We start from the raw sequence: 23433 nt of genomic DNA on the forward strand, positions 1-23433 counted from the left end.
TGTACTCTTGATGCCGGCTGTGTGGCGTGTTGTGTGCGCTGCTGTGGGAGCTGCGCTGTCCTTCTGTCCCACGCGGCCTTTTGTCCCCCACAGCCCCGTGTTCCTACAGCCTCGTCCCCGTGGCTCTGTGTCCCCCATAGTCCCTGGTCTCCATAATCGTCAGAGCTCAGTGGCCCGTAGTGCCGTGGCTCTGCGTTCTGTGTTCCTGCGGCTCTGTCTCCATGGCCTGCTGTCCCCCAGTCACATAGCCCTGTGCCCTGCATCCCCTATCTCGTGTTGCCATGGCCCTGTGTCCCCACAGCCATGTTTCTTATGTCCCTACAGCCCCCTGCCCCGCGTCCTAGAACGGGTTGGAACAGACATCAGTTGTGACCCAACACTGGTACAGGAGACAATGGTGGCAGGATATAAATATTGGCTAAATAGATTTATTTTCATACAAAGAATACACAGATTCCCCCAACCCTCCCACCCTCCCCCTCCCCCATGGGGGCATCCCGACCTGGGAGACACCCTGAGATGTCCCCAGTCTCTGTTCTCACCAGGGGAGGGGGGACAGCAGGCACCACCTCTGTGGGTTTCACGGGTTCCCCCAGCAGGACCAGGCCCCACGCTGGCAGTGGGACCAAAGGGAACATTTTGGGGACATCCCCATTCTCTGCATTGGTTCTCTTTTATGCTCCAATGAAATACTCCATTGGAATTTTGTTTGTTTAGGAAATGCCCCAAACACCGGGACCTAACTCTGGGGATCTGTCTTCATCTCCCTGGGTGAGCTTTGGGACACCCCTATCCACGCAATGCCCATATTGGGCGTCTCCTTGCTCTCCTGTTTTGGGGACATCTCTGGACATTTTGGGGTCACCTTGTGCCCTAATACTGTGATGGGACAGAGCCCTCCCCACACTATATGTACACGCTGGATAAAAGAAGAAAATACAGATATTTATAGTGGGGGTGAAACACCCCCTGCTGCCCCCAAACATCCCCCGTGTCCTCATCCCGGTGCCCATCTGTTCCCAGCAGGGAGGTGCCTCGTCCTGGGCCAATCAGAGACTGGGAGAGCTCTTCTGTGCCTCAGTTTCCCCATCAGTTGTTGGGCCGTGCCTCAGTTTCCCCATCGGTTGATGATTTTGTCATCACCCCACTAAGGAGATGTGGGATGAAGAGGAACCACACAAGCAGCCATCCCACGGGGTGACATGGGGGACATGGGATGACCCAAAGGCATCCTCCAACAGAGAAACATCACAGGCAGACCTACGCAAAACCCCTTTTTTCCCCAGATTTCTCACACGTCACTATCACCCACCCTTGGGGACACAGCGGTGTTGGCATCCTACAGCACCTGGTGGCTTTGACAGTGTTGAAGGCTGATATTGGGAGTGGGGTCTGTATTTGGACACCCCACCTCCTGCTGTCCCTTTACAGCGGGAGAGGAGATAGTGGGGGACACCAGGGGGATCTGCCTTGAGCTTGCCCAGATCAGCTGCGCTTGGTGACCATCTGCCGGTCCCTCTTCTTCTTCTCCATCAACCTGGGATGGAGCAGGGAAGTGCCTTTAGAGTCCCACCACCTCAATGGACCCACCACCCCAATGACTCCACCACCCCAATGACTCTACCACCCCAATGACTCCACCACCCCAATAGACCCACCATCCCAGTAGACTCACCTCCACAATGGACCCACCATCCCAGTAGACTCACCTCCACAATGGACCCACCACCCCAATGGACCCGCCATCCCAGTAGACTCACCTCCACAATGGACCCACCACCCCAATAGACCCACCATCCCAGTAGACTCACCTCCACAATGGACCCAACATCCCAATGGACCCACCACCCCAGTGGACCCACAACTCCAAGGGCACCACCCAAATCTGGGTTATGGGGTGAGCAGGGGGAACTCACTTGCGGTTGCGGACCTCAGTGAGCTCCATCAGCCGCTCTTGGGCTGCTCGCAGTTCATCGAGGCGCTGCTGGTAGCGTGAGTCGCAGTTGTTGGTGCGCTCATAGCTGGAGACCTGGCTGGAGAGCTCGCTGGCGCGGTCCCGCAGCTGCTGGATGGATGAGTAGAGGTTCTCCTCGTCTTCCTCCTGCTCCAACACAAAGGGATGAGGCTCATGGAGTGGATGGGGATTGATCCACTGGGGAAATGAGGAATGGGTGTTTCTAACTTGTCCGTGATGCTTACCTTGGCATTGATGATCTCAATGTGGATGAGGAGTGCGGCCAGCTCCAGGTCCTCTGTGTAGCTGTTCTTCAGTGGCACCGACCGGTAGCCTGGACACAACACTGGGACATGAGCTCAGCCCCACAGCAGAGACCCAGTCCCTCACCATGGTCATAGCTGAGTCCCCAAATGGCTGATGATGATGATGGTGTTAAAGAAACATGTACATGTGGTAGTTAGGGGCACATTTTAGTGGATGTTCTATGCTGGTGGTAGTGAACTCATGATTCTATGAGTGGGCACAGTAAGGATGGGTTGATGGTTGGGCTTGGTGATCTTGGAGATCTTTTCCAACCTTTATGAGTCTATGATTCTATGATAATGATGAGGGTGTGGATGGAGGAAGCATACCTGTTTTGAGACCCTTAATGGGGAAGGTGGCTTGGGCCAAGAAATTGGGGTCACTGAACATGTCCTCCTCATACACCACAAAGCGGAGGAAGGCGAACTCAGGGTTATTGATATCGAAGACAAACTGCTTGAAGAGCCACACAGGGTTGAAACCATTGTCAGCTGTGGGGTGAGGTCAGAGCGGGGTTAGACACATAGACAGCACCAACACAGCACCACTGCTCCCCTGTTAATGGGGGATGCCTTTCCCCTCTACTCCTCCTTGAAACCAGTCCCCATCCACCCACATTTGAGCAGTCACAGACATGGGTTGGACTAGATGATCTTAGTGGTATTTTCAACCTTATTCTACAATTCTATTTCCAGTAGATTTCCAGTGGAACCCCAGAAGGTGTCTCAGTGACACCACCTGTCCTCTTGGTATAGGAACTAGGTGGGAGGACCCTTACCTACAACATCAGTCTTGTTCTTGCTGTTGTCGTACTCGGAGCCACACACCTCTACCTCCACAAAGGGGCACACAATGCTTCTTCCATTTTTGGGAAGGTGCCGAGCACCAAGAATCTGTGGAAGGTAGAGGAGAAAGAGGAGAGTGAGGTCCAGCCATGCTGGCCCTGTGGTCAACAAAGGACTTCCTTGGACAGACTTATGGCTTGGTTGGTTTGAGTCTGCCAAAATCTTCATGACCATAATTAGCCACATCAGACCTTATTTGTGACCTCGGACTCATTTTAGCTGTTTCTGCAGAATGATTTGAAAAACTTTTGCTATGTCCATGCCATACTGAAGAGCTGGTTGCCTACACACTGACTCATCCCAGCTGTAACACCAAAATGACCCAAACTTTGGGTCAACTTTATGCAATTGTGGGATTTTCCCCTCAATGTTTTGGAGTTCTTCCACAATCTGGAAAAATTATGCAAGAAAGCAACAGACTCAGCAGATCATGGAGCAATGAACTTCATGGAGCAAATATGGGTCTTAAACATGTAGAAATTGACCCCAAACTTGGTTTGGAAGAACTGAACCGTCATCTCGACACTGGCCACCTTGGAATGGACTTGCCAACCTTGCCCACTTGCCTGCAGCTGCACTGTGATGGGCTCCACAATCTTCAGGCTGTTCTTGTCGAAGGGGTCAAACGTCTCATCCCTCATGATGTCAGGTTGTAGGACATAGCCACTGCGACCACCGAGCATGAAGAGTGCCTGGTTCAGCTGCATCGGCTTGTCTATGGCCAAGGGAAAAGCAGGGTTCAGGGACCCTCCAGTTGCCCTGAGCAGAAGGTTCTGCCCTCACAAACCCCCTACTAAATCTCCCAACCCTGGGTAGAAGTGCATAAAACAACCCCAACGTTGCATGAGAATATCCCCATCGAGATGGGGACAATGGTTGGAGAGCTCATCTAAACCACGTCCAGCCACGGGATCAGTGACAAATCCACCCTGGGCATGGGATTTACCAGGCGTCTGGAAGTTGAGGGCCACCAGCTGGCTGCCGCAGATCCACATAGGCAGTGGGTCGTAGTTGGAGGAGTCCAGGCGCTGCCCTTTGGGGTAGATGCGGCTGAGCTGGCGCCGGTTGTACTGCAGGAACTTCTTGCCCTTGCTGCGGTTGGCGTACTTCTCCGCTTTGGTCTCCGGGAAGGAAGACATATCCCGGTAGCATGCTTTGTCTGTGCCAATCTCTGAAAGCACAAAGGTGAGCATCAGTGGAAGACGCGGGGTTCCGTGGGAGCAATCCCTCAGACCCCTTTCTTCCCCTCCTCATCCCATCACTACCCTTTTCCAGCTCTTACTGTCTTCATCGAACGGCACGGGGCGGCAATACACAACCAGCTCGGAGAGCTCCAGAGCGATCTTCTTCCTCCGCTCCATAATCTTCCCCTCTTGCATCTGCACAAGGAAAAATGGAATCTGAGACTCTTGCATTGATGGGGATGCTCTGTAAACTACAGTCCAATCGTTGTGGGATCCACCAACATCCACTGAAATGGACCGACTGTCCATTAGTGTCCATCCACCATGGGATGAGACATCCACCAAAATCCATTGATGGGGATGATCCCTCAACCACAGTTCATCTACCATGGGATGAAGCATTCATCACCATCCACTGCTGGGGACGATCTGTCCACTGCTGATCATGAAATGGGACATTAATCACCACCCACTCCATTCCATCTCCTGGAGATGAGGATGTCCACCACCACCTGCTGTACCCCAGTGCCCCTCACCCTGGCATCGGCGTTCTGCGTGGCCTCCCTGATCTTGGCCACCCACTCGCTCAGCTCCTCCTGTGTGTCAGCGGCCACGTCCAGTGACTGGGCTGCGTGGGACATCTGCTGGGAATGGATGGTGAAGACAAATGGTTTGGAGCTCCTCCCGTCTTTGGAGATAACTATAAGGACATCAGAGGGGGCTTTACTTGAAGACATTCCCAATGGATGGCTCTGTGGAGCAAACGAAACCTCATCGGTCCTGCTCCTGGGTCCCCACCTGCCCTCCCCAGCACCCCCCAAGTTCCTCCTCCTTCAAGAGTAGTCCCAGATATTGTAAATAGTCAAGAAGCACAGTGTGAGAAAGTTGAACCCAAATGCCTGTTAAACTGTTGTCAATTCCCCAAAAAACACTGGAAGTGAAAGCAGCAACCATGATTCACCACAATTAATAGTTTTACCTTCACAGACCACTGAACCCCTCTAAATCCTTTCAACATCAGCCAAGTGCCCCCAGGTTCTGTTGCACTGAGTGACATGGTCACAGGGATGGGTTGATGGTTGGACTAGATGATCTTATCTGCCTTTCCAACCTTAATGATTCTTTGAGTCTATGAATTCAGCCCCAGAATGCCCCCAGCACATCATGCCAAGTACGACGCCCTTCCTTCTCCCCATCTGGACATTTTTGCCATGCAAAAATTGCCATCACCTATCAATTAGTGGTTCACCCCATATTTATGGTGAGTTTGGAGAGCCTCAGCTCATGGTGCTGAGCTCTTGCTTGGGACATGTACCATCCCTGTTAGGGACATGGTGGTGACACTCACCTACGTGGCATGATGGCACGTCGATGAAGCCCTTCAGGAAGTTCCCCAGGGGGCTGTTTTCCGATGACTGCAAGAGAGGAAAAAGGAGGAATTGGTGAAGGACAGCCCAACTTCCATCCAACCCTCCATTCAGCCCTCCAAATCAGCCAATTCCAAGCAAAACCCAAGAAAAAAAAATGCTTTAGGCAAACTCCATTCCACAGAGCATCCCAGAGCCCCAGATAAGGGTTTGGGTTGGATTGGTACTGGGAGCATTTCAGGTGGTCTCAGTGAATGGGAAAAAGAAGATGACAGAAACAGCACACTCACAGCCTCGTCCTGCTCCTGTGCCTGAGTGCTGACAATTTCCTCCACATAGTTGGCTGGGAACCACAGCTGTTTCTTGCCCCCATAGTCCCCTCGCCACCTGCAAGGGGTGAGAGGATCAAGGCAAGAGGACCAATTGGAGGGGTATACGGGATGTTAATGCTGCATGCAATGTCAAGGAGCAATTGGAGAAGGAAGGGGAAGACAGAAAAGGAGGTCGTTAAAACAGACCACAGGAAGATCCCTGCCCATGGCAATACTGCCCAGGGCACCAGACCACTCTTACCAGCCACCATCCTGCTTGTCAACGTTGTGGATGATGGCTTGCTTGCAGAATGACAGCTCATCCTCCCTCTGTGCTTTGTAGTCATAAAGAGCCTTCACTGTGCACTGAACCACCAAGGAGAGGGACACGTGTTACCACCAAGCTGGGATGCCCAGCTGATGTCCTGGATGCCTCAACCCCAAAGTATGTCCTCTAAAAGTCTACACAGTAAGTGAGATGCGTTAGAGGGGACACAAAAGCTGTAGGTGCCTGTGGTCCCACACAACCAGCATATTCCTCTTCTGAGTTCCCTGTTGTGGAAGCAAGCTCCCATCCGCTTTATGTGACTGGATGTGTTCATTAAATGTTGAGATGTGGCACTTAGGAACGTGTTTTAATGGGGTAGTGAGCACAGTGGTGATGAGTTGGGCTTGGGCTTGATGATCTCAGAGATGAGATCTAACCAGCTCAGCCTCTTACCCTGGCCATTGGCATCTTGTTGGCCTCCACATAGAAATGGGGTGTCCGCACCTCATACAGAGCTCCATAGTCCAGCTCCTGCAAGGACAGACATCAAAAGAGGACATGGATTATGAAGAATCACGAGGGAAAATGGGCTATCGCATGTGGGCCAGAGGAGTACGATATCTGGAAAAGGGACCCAATATCCCTTTTACAGCTAATTGGAGGGGACTTGTGGATAGTGAAAATGTTATAACCATAGCCAGTGGTGGTGGTTTGAGTTGGAATTTGGGCAAATCTCCTTTGCTGTTCAGAGACCTGGAGAAGATCTTCCAACCACAACAAAGATTGGGATGGAATTGGTTGCCCATGGCACAGAACTACTTCATCCCCACTGTCTCCAACTGTTCCCACCACTGGAAGCACTCACAGTAGTGCCCATCTTCTCCAGGGTCTCCTCATTGATGGGGTAGCGCAGCTTCATCTTACGGTACAGCGGATGCTTCTCATAGTAGCTGACAAGGTCCACCAGGCTCTCAAACTCAGCTGAGCTGCCCAGCATGAAGAGTCGTCCCTCCTGCTGGATGCGGCAGTGCTTGATCTTCCCCTCCGCCCTGAGGCCAAGAGAGCAGCCAATGATGTCCCCAGCTCTTGGAATGGAGCTACAGGGCCACACCTGGCCAGCCTGGAAGTGTTGGAGTGGCCACACTCACCGGAATGAAATGGCATAGGAATTGGGTTCGCTCCGTTTTCGCACCAGGAAGGCTCCATCCCTAGGGACTCGCATCAGCATATGCTCAGCCTGCAGGCGTGTCAGGCTGGCATGATACCACCTGGATAGGCACAACAAGGAGGCAATAGGCTGGCAAACCCCAAATCTGACACAAGCTGCACTGGAGTCAATGTGGGAAGGGATGAGGATGGTCAACCCAAGGGTGGGATGAGTAGTGGAAGAGGATGGTGGACACAAGGATGGGACAAACAATGAAAGAAGATGGTGAACCTAATGGTGAGACAAGTGATGGAAGAAGATGGAGGACCCAAAAGTGAGATGAGAAATGGAAGAGGGTGATGGACACAAGAGTGGAACAAGTGAAGGAAGAGGGTGGGGGACCCAAGGTAGCAATGGGCTGGGTTTCACCCTCACTCTTTGCTCTCGTGGGCATTGGGCTGGGGCACGGGGTCGGTGAGGCGCATCTCAAACTCATTGCAGCGGAGTGGCACCTCACGGTAGTGGCAGATGAGACTGTAGAGGCTGTCAAAGACCAGGTTGTCTGTCAGGTAGAACTTGGTGGAACCAGCCTCCTGTCGCGAGTGGATCCTGCAGTGCTGCACACGGTTTGATCGCCTGCCATGAAGGAGCGAGGTGGGAGTCAGTCAGTTCAGATCCATGACCGTGACATGCCATGCTTGAGGATGGTCTGGGTTAAGGCACCACAGTACTCAGAAAAATGGTGTTTTCCCTCAGAACACCATTTCTGCCTCCAAACTGGGGATCTACTGGAGGCAGCCACCACATGCTTGGTGTGCTGCTCAGACCAGCTTGGAAAAGATGTGATCCTGCCATCCACCCCAATGGAGGTTGAACTGGGGATCCTACCAGAAGGACAGGGTGTAGTCACCCACGAAGGTCTCGCTTTCGCGCACCAGGAAGGTGCCATCCTTGCCTCCCGTCTCAGTGCAGTATTCATGCAGCAGCTTCTCGGCGATCTGCCGCCCATCACGGCCACCTCCCAGCTTCCCATGGAACCATTTCTCCGTGAAGTGCAGCTCGTTGTTGTTGAACTCCTATGAGCTCACACAGACACCAGACACACCTCAGTGTTAGCATTCCCACGAGCAGTTGTCGTTAATCTTCTCCCTCTTCTCATGCTGACTCCCAATACCCCCAAATTCTCCCACCCCATGGCTGCGTCCTGTCCCACACATACCTCCTTCTGCTCCACCTCCTCTTCATCTTCATTGAACTGGTAGCGTGATGTCTCCTCTGAGTAGTAGATCTTGTTGCTTGTCAGTACAAAATAATGTGGGCTCCAGGTCTGAGAGAGAGGAATAGCATCACTAGGGCAGGGAGGATGGGGGCATAGTGGGATGGGGCTTTGAGACTCCTGTTTCTTCCCTGCATCCCCCATGGCATTGTAACGGTGCACTGTGCCCACCCCAAATTCCTGGTCTCTCCCCTCCCAGGGCAGCCCCATCTGACACATCCTGCTCTGCCCCCAGCCATCATTGCGTGGAGATACTTACATGGTCAATAGGGTCTTCGAGGTAGAGGATGCCGTTCTTTATGGAGTTGCTGATGTCATTCTCTGAATAACTGGCAGTGGAGACCTCCTCGTATAGGTTCCCTTCAACCAGCTTCTTGTGCTGAGGACAGCCCAGAAATAGGAACTCAGCAGCCCATCATGCTGAGCTCCCAGCCCTAATTCACAGACCCACCATCACCACCACCACCCATTCCCAATAGACCTCTCCTTGCACAGAACCTTGACATCCTACTGCTTGTGCATGGAGAGAGAATTGCTTCTAAATCCCAAGATTTGCGGGAATCATCTTCTCTCCCTGCCCAATGCAGTTCTTGCCCCTTCTGCAAAGAGCTTTGGGTTAGAGCCTGGCCCCACACCTTGATTAGGATCTTCTTCTTGAGTTGGGTGGGTGAGGGCAGCTCATCAGCATTGATGTCAACCGGCTTGGTGAGCAGCATGTCCCCAAAGACCTTCTTGAAGTGGGAAGCCATGTTCCTCTGCTGGACGATGCTGCAGTGGTCTTCAATGGAGAGGATGATGGGGAACCTGGAGGAAGCAGGTGGGGGAAGTGGCTTGAGATGAAGACGAAGAAAAGGGGAGTTTGAGCAGCACATGCCTGCCCAGCCCAGAATTGAGGTGCTTTGGTGGGGCAGGGCTTACTCAGATGTGACAAATGCGTGCTCCTTGATGGTATGCAGCACGTCCAGGAATTTGATCTTGGAGGTGAGTGTGTGACCATGGTAGATGATGGGAAGATCATCTGGGCCATCCCAGCAGTCCACTAAATTAGGAAACAACTTGGTTAACACATGTTGCTCACCAACTATGCACCAGAACGATGTTGGATATTAGGAAAAACTTATTTTCTAAAAGAGTGGTCAAACGTTGGAACAGTCTGCCCAGGGAGGTGATGGAGTCACCATTCCTGGAGGTGTTCAAGAAGTGTGGAGATGTGGCACTGAGGGACATGGTTTAGCAGGCATGATGGGGATGGGTTGGGGTTAGACTGGAAGATCTTAGAGGTCTTTTCCAACCTTTATGATTCTATGAGTGGGCACGGTATAATGGATTGATGGTTGGACTTGACGATCTTGGAGATCTTTTCCAACCTTAAGGATTCCATGATTCTAACCCCCTCTCCCATTTGCCATGGAATGGGTGCAGGAGATAGTCCATCTAGGGCAATGTGAACTGCTGGGGAAGCTCAGCATCACTGCAGTGTGCCATGGAGTATGGGGTGGACTCACACTCAATGCAGCGGCAGCCCATGCGCAGGCAGCGGGCATACGCCTCCAGGGAGGACTCACTGGAGAACTGGTCTCCTGTCAGGTACCTGCAGAGGCATAAGAGGGAATGCTTGAGGAGGGATTCTATCGAGGATCACTGAGGTGAGCCCACCCTGTCCTTACGTGTTGTGGGAGGAGGAGATCCAGTACTGGGACAAAGGGTGGTTCATCTCCTCAGACACCACACGCTCATACTTGGCGTCCATCACCATGTTCTCCTTGGAGAAGAGGTACGTGAGGAACTGGGGGAGGGAGGAAGCACAGAGGTCAGATTTCAATGGGATGGGGACATCAATGGGAGGGGTCAATGCTGAACGGGTTCACTCACCTCATCCAGCTGGAAGGAGGGTTCTGCTGCATCAACGGAGCCATCCTTGAGGTAGGAACACATGTAGTCCCGCACCATGCCCACATCACTGGCCCACGGCTCCTGGGGTGCAAATACAGCTCCTTTTATGAGGTGCAGCAGTGGGAAGGGGTGTCCCAGGGGATTCACCAGGTCTGGGACTGAGAGGGGTCTCAAAGGACAACCAACCTTTTGGTCATGCAGAAGGAACTTCTGGAAGTCGTATAGGGACACCTGGCACAGCTCAGGGCGGTCCACATTCCTGAGGCATATCAACAAGAGGTGTTGTCCAAGGATATGAGGAAGAAGGCACTGCTCTACATCACTGCATCCCTGGTTCCCATTCCTGCTCACATCCCCACCCACAACCCCACTCACATTCCTGCTTGCATCGCCACTCATATTCACAATCATATCCTGCTGTTGCACCCCTAGCACACATCTTCACTCACATCCTTGCCCATATCCCCACTTGCATTCCTGCTCTCATTTCGACTCCCATCCTAATTTGCATCTCCACTTGCATTCCTGCTCACATTGGTTTCCAACCTCATTTGTAACCCCACTTGTTTTGTTGCTCACATTTCCACTCACATTCCCACTACCATCCCTGCTTTTATCCCAGTTTGCATCCCTACTTGCATCTCTGCTCTCATTTATTCTCATCTCTATTTGCATGACCACTTGCATCCCTGCTCCCATTTCTGTTCGCACCCCCATTTATAACCCAACTCACATTCCTGCTCATATCCCCATTTGCATCCCTACTCACAACCCCGCTCAAATTTCCACTCACTCCCATCCATGCTCCCATTCTAATTTGCATTCCTATTGCATCCCTGCTCTCATTTGTTCACACTCCTGTTTGCATGACCACTTGCATCCCTGTTCTCATTTCTGCTTCCATCCCAATTTGCATCCCTACTCACATTCCTGCTCACATTTCCACTTCCATCTCCATTTGTATCCCTGCTCCCATCCCAAATTGCAACCCCACTCCACCCCTGCTTAGACCTCTGCTGCAGTCTGTGAGGCTCGTGGAACTTACCGTAGAGGGAAAGAGAGCTCCAGCTGCTCAATGACCTGCAAGGCAAAGGGGGGATGGGCTGAGCTGGCTGGGGACATGCTGTGATGAGCTGGAGTGGATGGGTCGTGGCTCTTACCGACTTCTGCGCATCAAACATCAGGTTTTTGTAGAACTGGATGAAGTGGGAGAAGGTCATCTCATTCCTGGCTTCCACCTCCTGTGGGATGGGTGGTGTGAGAGTGGGACTGGTGCAGAGTCATTGGGTAGGGGCTTGAAGCCCCATTCCCCATGGAGCCAGGGACTTACCACGAGCTTGTCCCGCAGGAACCTCATGTTGGGCACTCGGTAGTTCACCTGGGGCAGCATGGCCTTCAGGTCCTTCACTGTAATGCTGCAAGACATAAAGATAGTGTCAGAGAAGCAACCAGACCCTACATGTCCTGGATCCCCTGGACAAACTGCTAAGTTGGGCCCTACCCGAATCCCAGTATCAGCCCAGATTCCTGTTTGAAGCTGCAGATTCCCACAGTGGCACAGCACTGTCCAATTTGCTCGAGGCATTTTTGCTCTTTATGATTTATAGGGCTCTGGTGTGATTATAGGAGTGCTGAGTAGGGGGTCAGGTAAAAAGGGTGTAGCTGGGCATCTGTCCCACCCAGAGACTATAATAATCCCCATCCTCATCCCATGCCCATCCTCATCCTCATCCTCATCCTCATCCTCATCCTCATTCTCATTCTCATTCTCATTCTCATTCTCATTCTCATTCTCATTCTCATCCTCATCCTCATCCTCATCCTCATCCTCATCCTCATCCTCATCCTCATCCTCATTCTCATCCTCATACCATCCCCATCCCAGTCTTCATCCCAACCCCACCCTCTTCCCCATCCCACCTCCATCTCTGTTTCCATCCCCACCTCCATCTTCATTTCCATCCCCATCCCCACCTCTATCCCCATCCCCATCCCCATCCCCATCCCCATCCCCATCCCCATCCCCATCCCCATCCCCATCCCCATCCTCTTCTCACCCCCATCTCACCCTCATGCCAATCACATTTAAGTCCAAATTCCTTTGTTTGGATTTGATTTTTTACAATATCAAGGAGATGCCAATGGGTTGCACTAATGGCTCATCCTCTCCCAGTGCTGCAGTGGGCATGGGGATTTTCAAGTTCCCACAGTCCTACAGTGACTGTGATCCAGTCTCTGGTTTTAGGTACCTCTGAAGACCCCAAATAAACCATTACTGCTTGTCCCACACCCTTGCTCTCAGCCTCCAGATCTATGGTGGGTATGACCCAGTTCATGGCCACCAAAGTTGGTTGATTTGCAGAGTTGGGCAAAGGATTTCAGCTATTTCCCCTCTGGAAAACACCTTGGGAGAGGGGTGGGTTTTGGCTGTTGCATGCTCAGACCACTGACCCCTTTTCCCTGTAGAGCCATTCTGGTTCTTACCTGCCTTCCCGTGACCTGTCCATCCCATCAAACTGTTTCCGCAGCCACCTGGGAGGGAGGGATGGACAAACAGACAGCGTTCAGTCTTGGGGACCAAACTCACGGTTCATCCTTTCAGACCACAAATGAGGGCCATGAAATGGGATTGACCATCCCTCCTCACCTCTCAATCTGTAGCGGGGTCTGGGCTTTCTGGGTGTCTGCCACCAACCAGTTGAGACCTGTGATCCACAGGTTGATGTCTTCCTCACAGAAAGCTATAGGAGGAAGAGGAGGTTGGTGAAGAATAAGGGAGATGAGAAGATAAGGATGGATGGAAGGGGTGAGGTGGGAGCCCACGCACCAGCCACGCTGAGTGTCCGCAGCCTGAAGTCCATCCCATAGAGGATGATGAAGCACATGGTGCAGTCGAGCTTGCGAGCATCCTCAGGGTAACGCTCAAAGTCCCGTGAGTTCTTCCCCAGGCGGATCTCCTTGATCTCCCGAATGTCAACTGCAGAGACAGAGGGGCACAGGATTGTCCTGTGTCACCCTGACACCACAGAGCCAGGGAGAGAGTGCAGGAGGTGGGAACATGTGGAGAGTATGGAGCCTTGTCCCCAAGATGGGACATTCCATTGGGCTGTGATGGTTATTACGGCCAAGTGTCCCTCGAAGGTGACACGTCACTGCTGGTGGGATGGGCATGTCCTTCACAGATCTCTGTCCCCAGCATGAAGCATCGTTGTGTACCAACCATCATTGGTACATGATGGCATTATGAGTGCCATGTGTCCTCCACGGACTGTGTCCCAAAGATAAGATGTCCCTGCAGGTGTCTGAGAGCACCATGGGTGCCACATGTCCACAGGATGAGGCATCCTAGGGGACTGGGATGGGTACTATGACCACGTTACTCCCAAGGGAAACATATCCCCACAGCCCTGCCATGACACATTGGCTAGTGTGATGGCACCATGTGTATTGCATGTCCTTCAGAGAATCAACTGCCCAAAATGGGACATCCCAATGGCACTGCCCATTGGTACGTGATGACATTATGAGTTCCATGTGTCCTCCAGGGATTGTGTCCCCAGAATGGTGCTGCCCAACAATCTCCCATCTCTCTCAGTGCCATGCGTCCTTGGGACTCAGCCCTGCAATCCCTACAACCACCTCCTCTCTGAGAAAAAAACTTGGGACAGGCTGAGCTCATCTTTTAATAGAATACAACTGTCCAAAGGTGGCAATTTGCAGCCCAGACCACAGGGCGTTTCTTTCCTGCTGTGCTGCTCTCTCATTATCTCACTATATAAAGCCCAACCGGCGGCGGGAGGGTTGGGTTTCCGGACCGCAGTCTTCCTCACTGCTACATCACCAGTGGAGATTTCCATCCACTGGTTTTGTAGAAAGGACAGCAGGAGTAGAGTAATAATATCACGGTATTAATGGCTGTGCTACAAAACGGAGCCTTCAGTACAGGAAAAGGGTTTTGTATGGCCAAGGGTGGCCGGACACTGCACAGGGTCATTGTCCTGCAGGAAATGGGTCATTTCCCGGAGAATTTCCAGCCCGGCCCCTGCAGCGTTTCCTACATGGCAGTGGGGATGGGTGCAGGATACTGGAGCAGAGAAAAAATGGAATGCATGGATAAGGGGATAAGGGATGAGGGAAACGGGGCTGATTCAGTGAAAAAGAGGTGGGGAATGTTTTTTTCTTGACGGAAAGGCCCTGGAAAACACTGGTGGCTTTATGCAGCTTTCCTTTGGGTGGATGAGAGCCAGCTTGGGCGGATCGGGGCGGGATGCGGGAACTCGGCTGCAAAGAGGTGCTCAATTGGTGTCTGCACCCATATGTATGATTTTGGGGAAGGGAAGCTGGCTGCTGTCCGTGTTTTGTAGACCCTGAGTGCAAATGTGTGGATATTTGGGGCTGTTTTGTAGGAAGAAGAACAGGAGGTACTTCCCCAACCCTACTCATTGCAGTGCACTGCAGAAAGGAGAGATGCTGGTGGCTATTGTGGCTCCGTTGATGGTTGCCAACGCAGCCAGGATCCAGGCTTGGACCCAGGAGAGAGAGTGTGCAGCACAATGCAACGTGCTGGCGGCTTCCTGGAAACCACATCTGCAGCGGATTTGCAGAGATCATGGCAGAAGTATGTCTCCAAACTCCTCCCTGCATTGTATCCGGGGTCCTGGTGATTAAAACATGCTGGGAGCCAGATCCAACTGCGAAAATCCATTTTCTCTTCTCATGCAAAGCAAGCAGCACTGATATAAAGGATTTAAATGTAGGGGCAGTGTGGTTGGGAGTGGATGGAGGGTCTGCCTGGAAGCTTTTAAAGGCTGGGAGTTTCCTGAGTGCATTAAGAGGAAAGCAAAGAAAGGCTCCAGGAGGGAATTGGAGAGCTGGGAAATGCTGCTGGCCCAGGTGGCCAAGTGGTGTCCCCTTGGTCCTTCCTTTGGGTGGGGCATGGGGCAGTCCAGACCTCCTGCATGGAATTACCCCATGCTATTGTGAAGCTGACCTCCAGGCTGAAATAAAACATTTTGCCTGGGCCAGCAGTGTTAATCCCATCCTATTTCTAATTGTCGGGATGGAGGCGTGATTGTTAATTAGCCATGGTCACAGCAAACCATACAGCCAACCACCTCTCCAAAATGTTTTTGGTGTGGCAGGGGCTGGAAACCACCTGGTTACCTGGAGGTAAATTTTGAAGGCAACGCAGGATGATATCGTAGCTACTAATCTTAACACTGTAGTGTTCTGGGGGACCCTATCTGCATGGACACATGTCCAAGTAGCAGCTTAATGAAGCGTGTAATTAGCCTGAAGGGCATGGGGCATCTCCAGCAGAGCTGGGATCCCCGTACTGCCCTCTAATAGAGACATCAGCACCGTTGGGTATCTCGCTAATCCCTTCTCAAGCTGAGAAGAGGATTTGGAATGGTCCAGGCAGGCGTGAGGTTGGGCATATGCTGGGAGCAAGGTCCTGGAGCTTCCCTAAAATTCCAGCAAGCAGGAGGACATGTGAGCACAGAATGGGGATGGGGCAGGTTGGTAAAGATGCTCCAGGATTGGGGAAACTGAGGCAGGAGATCAGGGTCGATGGAAAAGTAGGTCTGAGATCCTGACGTGGCCCTATGCAATCTCCCAAATAAAAAACAAGGGGCAGGAAATGCGTTATTTCCTCAAGCAGAGAACAAGCTTTTCCCTGCAAAGGCCATAGGGGAACCAAACCACTGGGGACAATGGCTAGTCCTCTATCCCTTATTGCTCCCTGTGCGTGGAAGCATCCCACTATTGCCAGGCATCCCACTGCAGGAGATAACCCAGTGTAACAAAAGATCCCAATGTGGCAGGACATCTCACAGTGGTAGAACATCCCACTACTGTTAGCTATACCAGTGTGCAGAACATCTCATCATGGCCAGACATCCCACCGTAGCTGAGCATCCCAGTGTGGTAGGACATCCCACCTTGGTAGAACATCCCACCATTGCCAGACATCCCATCACAGCCAGACATCCCACCATAGCTGAGCATCCCAGTGCAGTAGGACATCCCACCTTGGTAGCACATCCCACCATTGCCAGGCATCCCACCATAGCTGAGCATCCCAGTGCAGTAGGACATCCCACCTTGGTAGAACATCCCACCATTGCCAGGCATCCCACCATAGCTGAGCATCCCAGTGCAGTAGGACATCCCACCTTGGTAGAACATCCCACCATTGCCAGGCATCCCACCATAGCTGAGCATCCCAGTGCAGTAGGACATCCCACTTGGTAGAACATCCCACCATTGCCAGGCATCCCACCATAGCTGAGCATCCCAGTGCAGTAGGACATCCCACTTGGTAGAACATCCCACCATTGCCAGGCATTCCACTTCAGGAGATCACCCCAGTGTGGTAGGTCATCCCACCATTGTCAAGCATCCCAATGTGGTATAGAATATCCCACCATAACCAGGAATCTCACTGCATGAGATCACCCCAACGTGGTGGGACATCCCACCATTGTAGAACAGTCCACCATTGCCAGACAACCAGCCAGTGGCCCCAGCCCCCTGTCTCCAGTACTCACTGTCTCCCTCCACCTTCTCAGGTGTACGACTCCAGATAATCTGTCGGGTCTCCAGCTTCACCTGGAATGTCCTTCGCTCTGGCCTCTGTGACTTCTTCTGGTAGAACAATGTGAGGACGGTGCCCATCTCCAGGCAGCGGAGGATCCTTCCAATGTCCCCTGCCTCCATCCTGCTGTCCTCCAAAAAGCCATTGACGCTGTTGAGCCTGGACATGGACATCTTCACTGCGTGGCCATCGCCAGCCGGAGCCGCAGAGCCGGGGTTGTCTCATGCATGAAGGAACGAACCCAAGGGGGAGCAAAAAAGCCAAATCCTCTGCGGGGATTTTCTCTGAGCAATGAGAGAATACGACTCCGGGGTTCGCATCCAGAGGGGTCGGGGGGAGATGGGTGATGGCTTCAGAGCTGGAGGGATAAAAACCATCCGGTCACCAGGAGCCCTTAAGGTTGGGGATACCTTGGGTGAAAAAAAAAAAGAAAAAAAAAAAAAAAAAAAAGAAAAAAAAAACCGAAACACCAAAAAAGCAAAGTCACCTCCCCCCAAAAAGCAAAGTCACCCCAAAAGCAGCCAAGCGGAGCAAATCAATCCCCGGCCTCCCCGAAAAGCCGAATGGGGCTGCGGGGTGCGGGGTGCCCAACCTGGGGTGTGGGGCTGGTGCGGAGGGATGAGGGTGGTGGGGGGGGTTGGGGTTTTCAAGGAGGCGGCCGCCTGCTGCCCCTCTCTCCGCTCCTTAATTTCGGGCTGATGAAATGGACGCCCAGAGGAAACTGCAATCACACATGGCCGGAAAGAGATCAGAAAGGAATTTAAAAAAAAAAAAAAAAAAAAAAAAAAAAGCTGGATCTTGGAGAAAGGAAAATCGCAGCGACGGAAGAGGCGGCGGAGGGTGACATCTAGAGGAAGCCAAAAGATGGATGGGCGCTGGGGGTATCGCCAGCCCCTACCAATGGATGGAGGAGGGGATTCCAGGGATGGGGCAGCAGCAGATTGGGTGGAAAAGCGGTGGGGGGGGGAAAAAAAAAAAAAAAAGGAATAAAGAAATAGAAAATGGCTGTTTTGTATTTATTCTGCGCTGCTGAGCCTGGGCAGAACCCAGCTGACAGCAGGGCAAGCTGTGGGGCTAAGGAGCTATGGGGCTGAGGAGGGAGCAGAGGATTTGGGGATGCAGGGGTTCAGGGTGAGTTTTTTCCCATCCCCATGCTTTGGATCTGTGGGGCTGCCATGGGATTTGCACCAGAGTGGCACAGTGCAGCACTGGGGCTCTATGCTGGAGCACCCAGAGGGGCTGGTGTTAGGCTCAGGCACCTCAGGGTCCTGTTGATGGGTGCTCAGGCTCCAAAAAGTCCCAGTGATGGAGGCTTCAGGCATTTCAGGATCATGGTGATGGATGCTCAGGTACCCAAGGATCCCAATAATAGAGACTTGGGCATCTCAAGGTCCTGGTAATTGAGGCTTAGGAACCTCAGCATCCTGGTGATAGAGGCTCAGACACCTCAAGGCCATGGTGATGGAGGCTCAGGCACCAGGAAGTCTTAGTGATGGAGGTTCAGAAACTTCAGGGTCCCAGTGACCAAAGCTCAGGCACCTGGGGATCCTGTGGTTGAGGATTCAAGGATCTGCTGATGGAAGCTCAGGTATCTCTGGATCCTGGTGATAGAGGCTTGGGAACCTCAGGGCCATGATTGTGGAGGCTTAGGCTCTGAAAGATCCCAGTGATGAAGGTTTGGGCTTTTCAGGTTCATAGTGATGGATGCTTAAGTACTCAAGGGTCCCTGTGATGAGGACTCAGGAGCCCAGGGATCCTGTGGTTGAGGCTCAGGAGTCTCAAGGTCCCGGTGATGGAGGCTCAGCTACCCAAGGATGCCAAAGGTGGAGGATTAGGAACCTGAGTCCTGATGATAGAGGCTCAGCACAGCATCATCAGCCACCAGCCCTGCTGGGAGATGAGACACAGGAGCTGCTGTGAACAAGGAACCTGCGGAGGCTATTTCAGTCCTCATGAAAGCCATCAAACACAGAACCCACTTGGAGCAACTCGTGCCTCTGCCTGAATGCCATGAAATCCTCATTCCTATCCCAGTGGTTGCCACGATCCTCATGGTTTGCAGCTCCACTCACGGCTTATGGGAGCCATTAATATCTTCTCAGCTTTTAAGGGTGCAGGTAGAGATCTCTACGTTTGTGCTTGGCAGTCTACATTCTTCCATGAAGAATTAGGGAATTAGGGTAAAGATGAGATCCTGATGTTGTTGTGTGTGTGTTTTGTTTTTTTTTTAATTTATTTTTTCTTTCTTTATCCATGAATCAACTTCTGTTTTCAGCCCTTCTGTGGAGCAGAATGAGCTTTTGTTTAAAGCAGTGAGCTGCAGAGATGTTGGCTTTCTTGTGTTTATGTTTTCCATATCCAGGCAAATCCCATCTCAGAGCCCCTTGAGCGCAGGTCTGGGAACTGAACATCCCAACCACAGTGAACAGAGGATCAGAATAGAAGATTGCTTTTACACAGGGGATTTTGCAGCATGAGTTTGGCTTCTGATGTCCATCCAAAGCACGCAGGCAGAGAAGGAATGCTCTGTTTTCAGTCTGCAATGGAGTCACTGTTTTAATTTTAGCTCCTCCGGAGCAAAGATGTAACCAAGCTGTTACCAAAGCAAAGCACCTTATGGGGGGTGGAAGAGGCAGAAGGACTGAACCTCCCCATCCAGCAGTGTGTGGGTAGCAGGACTTGGGGCACCCCAAAACCTGGTGAAGCTGAACACCCAAAATCTGTGCTTCCTTCTTAAAAAAAAAACAAACCCAAAAGATTCATCCCTGCTCATGGATGTCCTTTCCCGGAGGCAGATCTGCCCACAGAGTTCCCAAGCTCCCAAGTAGGGAGGGCAGCCAGCGCAGAACAAACCCCAAACCATTTAAAAATGTCACCAAAATCTTTCTGAGCATCTCTTCCTCTCTGGAAAAAAATAAAATAAAATAAAAAGCTGATGCTACTTTCCCTTTGTAGGACTGGCACTGCTCAGTCAATAAGTCACAGATTTCTGTTTATTGGGTGTGGTTTGCTGCTCCTCTCTTTGGCCATGTTGTGAAATTCCAGAGCCTCGTTGCACTGAAAGGTTTTGCAAATGTTTTTTAGCCACGAGCCTTTGAGCTGCAGGTCGTGCAATGGAAATGTTGCAATTGATCTTTGCAGGTGGTGTTGCAATGGCGTTGGCCTGGGACCGAGAAATGTGGAACAGACAGTAAAAGTGGGACGATCCAAAGTGTCTGCAAAGGGGATGGTGGGGACAAGAGGACATTCATATAGCCTTGCATGGCCATAGCCAGAAGGTGGAATGGGGCTATTCAGTCCCTGCCCAAACCATTCCTATTTCAGCAGGTAAAAGTAGAGGATAGAGAGAAATCTGTTGGCAAAGAGCTGGGAATGGCAGCACCGATTATTGCTCTCATTTCTCCCCTTCCCCAGATTCATGTATTTAAGTCTGTGTGCATGTGCCAGCAGCGAGACTGCAGGCAAGAAAAAGGGCAGAAAAATAGACATCATAGCAGAAAACTGTTGCCCACTTGATAAATGAAGGTGGTTTTTCCTTTAGGATTGTGCAGCAGTTTCTTTTCCTGTTGCTGATATTTTCCTCTCTGGTTTCCATCTAACCCAGGAGACATCTCCTTCCCCAGAGCTCCTAGTCGTGCTATTATCAGCAAAAATAGGATTCAAGAGTTTGCTTGCCCTTGGGGAGGAGATTTCTTTTTTGCAAAAGTTAAAATAGCGAAAACTTTTTTGGAGAAGAAGCAACTTTCTTCAGTGATAAATAGCTGCTGAGCTCCTACAGAGCAGGGCGAGGGGCTGGAGGATGCAGGAGATGACCCCTGGGATCCTGAGCTGAGCCCTTGGGGCTTTTAGGAGGATTAGCAGCACCTCTTTGTTTTCGAGCTTGGATTTAATAACCTGACACCATCTTGCTTGAATTGCTCTTCCTTTTCCCCTGATGCTTTCCTTCTTCCTTGGGCTCAAGTTAGTTCTCACTGCTGTCTTGTACAATGGTGTTATTGCAATTGTCTCTAAAGAGAACTGTGCTTATTTCTTCTGCTGCTATTTGGCCCATGGCACTCCTCCTCCTGAAGCATTGCATCAGCTCCTGATCTCCTTCCATTGCAAATTAAGAAAGAGTGGTAAAATCCATTGGAACAGGCTGCCCAGGGAAGTGGTGGAATCACTGTCCTCAGAAGCGTTCAAGAAACGTGGAGATGTGGCACTGAGGAACATGGTTCAGTGGGCAATATTGGTGGAAGGTGGATGGTTGGACTAGATGATCTTAGAGGTCTTTTCCAACCTTAGTGTTTCTGTGATGCTATGAGATGCTCCGTCTTCCTCTCAAGTACCTGCACATTTCTCACCTGCCATCTGAGCAACTCATCTTGGAGAAACGGCTCTCTGGGACTAGACTGGTTAAAAAGGGAGGCAGAGATTTCTTGGCAGCTGGAGTGTGGACTGAAGTCTTCTTTGCAATTCAGAGGCTTGCAGCTTGTGATGGGCCACCTCAAGATGTTCTTGTGGTTTTGTGCTTAGGTCCAAGCAAGACAGGTTCATGCTAGTGCCTCAGAAGAGATCCCCATGCTGTTCTTCTCCCATGGACCTTCATTCCATTGCTTATAGTTTTGTGGGTATGTGGTGAATCTTATTGAAGGCCAGATCAAGCAGAAAACTAAACCAGAATGAAAAAGAGGAGAAGGAGGAAGAAGAAACAGAGGTGGAGAGAGAGGAGAAGGAGAATGGAAGAAAGAGGAAGGGAAATAGAATGGAAAAAGGGGAAGAGCAAGGAGAAGGTGAAGGGGAAGAGGACATCACGCACATCTGATTAGATATTATTTTTAATATTATTTCTCTTCTCCTTTTTCATTCCCCTTCTCTTTCTCCTCCTCCTACTTCTCATTCACCTTCTCCTTTCTCATTCTTTTTTTCTCCTTCTCCTTTTTCTTCTTCTCTTCCTCCTCCTCCTTCTTCATTGTCTTCTTTTTTAATATTGCCACACATAAATATTTCCATTTTTCAATTGCTCACGTTTTCTAAGCCTTTACAATATAGATTTCCCACTTCTTTCTGGATTCCCACAATTTTAAAGTTTTTATTAATATGTTTCCTTCAAGACTTTTTGCAGTGCTTCATCTGAGACCCACAGGTGCCCCACAGAGAAGAATTACACCTGCTTTCCTAGGCACGATGCTCCTGTTAATGGATTCCAGGCCATGCTGGAGGATCCAGGGTTCCCTGGAGATCCCTATGCCTTTGGAAATTGGGAGCAGGTGGCAGAAATGCCGATGCCTCCCACTCACCCTTGTCGTCAGGTCCCAGCAATCTGCTGGTGCAGCACTTAATGAAGTTTCGTGTTTTCGCTTGTCTCAGCACGTTTAGCCACTGAGAGACTCCAGACTAAACCACGATGAGACCATGATTTCAAATGTGTGAGCCGCTTAATTGGGTCCTACTGCACACTTGTCGCTGGATCCGCAGTTCTAGTGATGTTTAGGGCCATTAGAGGGATTAGCACCATGTTTATTCTGGGTGGAATGAGACAATTTAATTTCTTTTCAGTGTGCCAGCCTGCCTGGGGCATTTTCACACAGATACCCTGCCAGCCCAGCACCAAAAACCCACACTTGCATTTTACTGCTATTTTAATTAAATTAGACTTACAAACAAGTGTCATACAAGCGTAGTGTTATGAACAAAGAAGAAGTGCTGTGAATTCCTGCAGCTTTCAGATGTGCTGTTTGTAACAGGTGTCAATGAATTCCTTACAGAATGCTGGAAAGGAACAAGAATTTTAGCGATGCAGCATCCTACATGGGAGTATTCCATGCCTCAAGGCATGATGCTCTTGTCTCTTCCCTATAGAAGATCCAGTTCAAGATAAAAGTGCTGTCCTTGCTCCTCTACACCCCTTGTCCACCAAACTTTCCTATATGGAACACCCAAGGATACTCCAAAGAGCATCCAAAAAGCACCAAAGGGAGCCTAACATCCTCCAGCGCTACCTTGCCCTGTACTTACCTTTTTGAAGTGATGTATTTTGGTATAGGTTGGCAAAATGCTGCTTTCAGCTCATTTGTTCCCAAGGCTGGGTGTTGTGGGAGTGGTATTTTGGCACAGATTGGCAAAACGCTGCTTTCGGCTCATTTGTTCCCAACATGGGGTGTTGTGGGAGGGGTGGATACATGGCTTCCCTCTGTTAAAAATTAGCTTTCCTTGTGCATGTGCTGAATTAATTTTAATTCAGAGCAGCTCATTCTTGCTCATTTATACAAGCCACTCGAATCTCTGTGCCAGCACCAGGGAGG

At 51.0% G+C, this 23433-nt stretch overlaps 1 protein-coding gene across 2 annotated transcripts; it reads right to left on the minus strand.

Moving 5' to 3' along the window:
• Positions 1-477: 477 nt before the first annotated feature.
• LOC125690472 (1-phosphatidylinositol 4,5-bisphosphate phosphodiesterase gamma-1-like) lies at positions 478-17873 on the minus strand. 2 transcript variants are annotated; one of them, XM_048938837.1, is made up of 33 exons: positions 17742-17866; positions 17103-17507; positions 13379-13528; positions 13199-13292; positions 13036-13083; positions 11882-11966; positions 11712-11792; positions 11597-11631; positions 10738-10810; positions 10531-10632; positions 10326-10444; positions 10164-10249; positions 9577-9697; positions 9294-9462; positions 8918-9037; positions 8602-8709; positions 8271-8458; positions 7818-8018; positions 7384-7503; positions 7101-7284; positions 6689-6766; positions 6230-6333; positions 5947-6043; positions 5638-5704; positions 4826-4989; positions 4388-4484; positions 4052-4276; positions 3672-3820; positions 3039-3153; positions 2590-2751; positions 2200-2288; positions 1917-2101; positions 478-1537 (listed from the first exon to the last, which is right to left on the minus strand). In XM_048938837.1, exons 2-33 carry the CDS (start codon positions 17320-17322, stop codon positions 1486-1488), a joined length of 3888 nt encoding a protein of 1295 aa, XP_048794794.1. In that variant the 5' UTR covers positions 17323-17507; positions 17742-17866; the 3' UTR covers positions 478-1485. The 2 variants fall into 2 exon arrangements, with proteins under 2 accessions (XP_048794794.1, XP_048794793.1); XM_048938836.1 differs by having other exon boundaries at positions 17103-17873.
• Between the last annotated feature and the right edge of the window lie 5560 nt (positions 17874-23433).

The sequence above is a fragment of the Lagopus muta genome, chromosome 3 (genome assembly GCF_023343835.1).
Source record: "Lagopus muta isolate bLagMut1 chromosome 3, bLagMut1 primary, whole genome shotgun sequence".
Classification (NCBI taxonomy): Eukaryota; Metazoa; Chordata; class Aves; order Galliformes; family Phasianidae; genus Lagopus; species Lagopus muta.

Coding starts and splice junctions, on each gene's coding strand:
- LOC125690472 (XM_048938836.1), bottom strand. CDS start 17,322: ATGTCCATGTCCAGGCTCAACAGCGTCAATGGCTTTTTGGAGGACAGC. Junction 6,334..6,688: donor ACAAGATGCCAATGGCCAGG/GTAAGAGGCTGA, acceptor TTGGTGGTTCAG/TGCACAGTGAAGGCTCTTTA. Junction 4,277..4,387: donor CGTGCCGTTCGATGAAGACA/GTAAGAGCTGGA, acceptor TTGTGCTTTCAG/AGATTGGCACAGACAAAGCA.